Below are 1,344 nucleotides of genomic sequence, written 5' to 3' on the forward strand. Positions count from 1 at the left end.
TTAGGCATCTTCAGTACAAAGGTGTCACTTAAAGACTTGATGACCAGATAACATCACTAAGAGAAGCAAGTGGGAGTGATTGGCTAAGTCAAATGCTGCTGATGGGCCTGGCAATGAACGAATAAATAAAGGCCAGATCCCATTAGATCTGCAAAGTAGAGGTCATTATTAAGGGTTACCTAGCAACAGGTGGGTAAGGCACCTACTGGGCACAGAGACAAAATGGCTCTAAGTCATGGGAACCCTGGAAACATAGGGAATAAAGAACCACAGCATCTTGGTTTGGAAGGGACCTTAAACAGGTCATTCAATCTGCACTCCTCTCCCCACCCTAGCCTGAAGATGGAATCCCTGGCTTTAGAACAAGAAATATCTGTGGGATCCTGAGGCAGCCAGTCTGGCTCGCACAGAGAAGGCACCGTTGCAGAATGAGTGGGAAATGACCTTCTGGGGTCAGAAAACCAGGGTTCTGGTCCGGCATCTGCTGCCCCTGGACCTCATGTCCTTGGGCAAGTCTTCGCCTCCTCCAGCCTCAGTTTCCCTATGTGTGAAATGAAAGCAATCAAACCTTCCTTGTCCCTTTCAGGTTTGCAGAGACTTCTGACTGTGACAGGGCTGGGGCTGGGGAAATGCCCTGCCTGGGCTGGTCACTGCAGCAGCAGCAGAAGCCCTCAGCTTGGATGGCGATGGAAATGGCCCGAGGAGGGAACCGTCTTCTCCGTGGACCTGTCGGTACAGCGAGTGGAGAGGCCAACCAGGGTTCAGGGCAGGACCTGGGCTGGGATCGACTGGGCTTCGAAGGGAAGACGGGGCCATCAGGACAGAGACCCAGTCCTTGCATCTGCCTCCATGTAGCCTGGAACCGAGATGGGGGAGACCCGGAGGCAGCGACAGGTTAAAGAAACGGAGACACCAAGGCAGAGAGACCCGCGGACCCAGAGACAGAGTAAGAGACAGACCGAGAAACAAGCGGCCCAACAGGGGCCCGACGCGACCCAGAGAGGGCCAGGCTACGGGGCGCAGACCCCAGCAGAGGGGAGGCCAGCGCGGTGCAGGGTCGCGGTGCCCGGCGCGGGTCTCCGGCGGGGCCTGGGCGGCCGCGCTCGCCAGACGCCACCCCCGCCCCCTCGGCCGCTCGCCCAAGATGGCGATGGAGGGGCGGGCGAGGCGGCCGCAGCCCCGGCCCCCGCGCCGGCCCCCGCTCGGGCCCGGGCCCCCGAGGCCGCGCCCCCGCCCGCGGCGCCGCGCCTCCCCAGGCCACTGACGCCCGGCGCGCCCTCCCCCGGCGGCGGCGGCCGAGGCAACGGGGCGGCGGAGGCGGGCGGCCCGGGCCGGCCCCATGGC

The 1,344-nt window shown here is 62.2% G+C and overlaps 1 protein-coding gene across 1 annotated transcript in view; it reads left to right on the forward strand.

Moving 5' to 3' along the window:
• Positions 1-867: 867 nt before the first annotated feature.
• IGDCC4 (immunoglobulin superfamily DCC subclass member 4) overlaps positions 868-1,344 on the forward strand; it is a 41,655-nt gene continuing 41,178 nt past the window's right edge. The window contains 1 exon segment of the mRNA XM_023757817.1: positions 868-1,342. Coding sequence (XP_023613585.1) covers positions 868-1,342 — 475 coding nt within the window.

Source organism: Myotis lucifugus, unplaced genomic scaffold, assembly GCF_000147115.1.
Source record: "Myotis lucifugus unplaced genomic scaffold, Myoluc2.0 scaffold_115, whole genome shotgun sequence".
NCBI classification, from domain to species: domain Eukaryota; kingdom Metazoa; phylum Chordata; class Mammalia; order Chiroptera; family Vespertilionidae; genus Myotis; species Myotis lucifugus.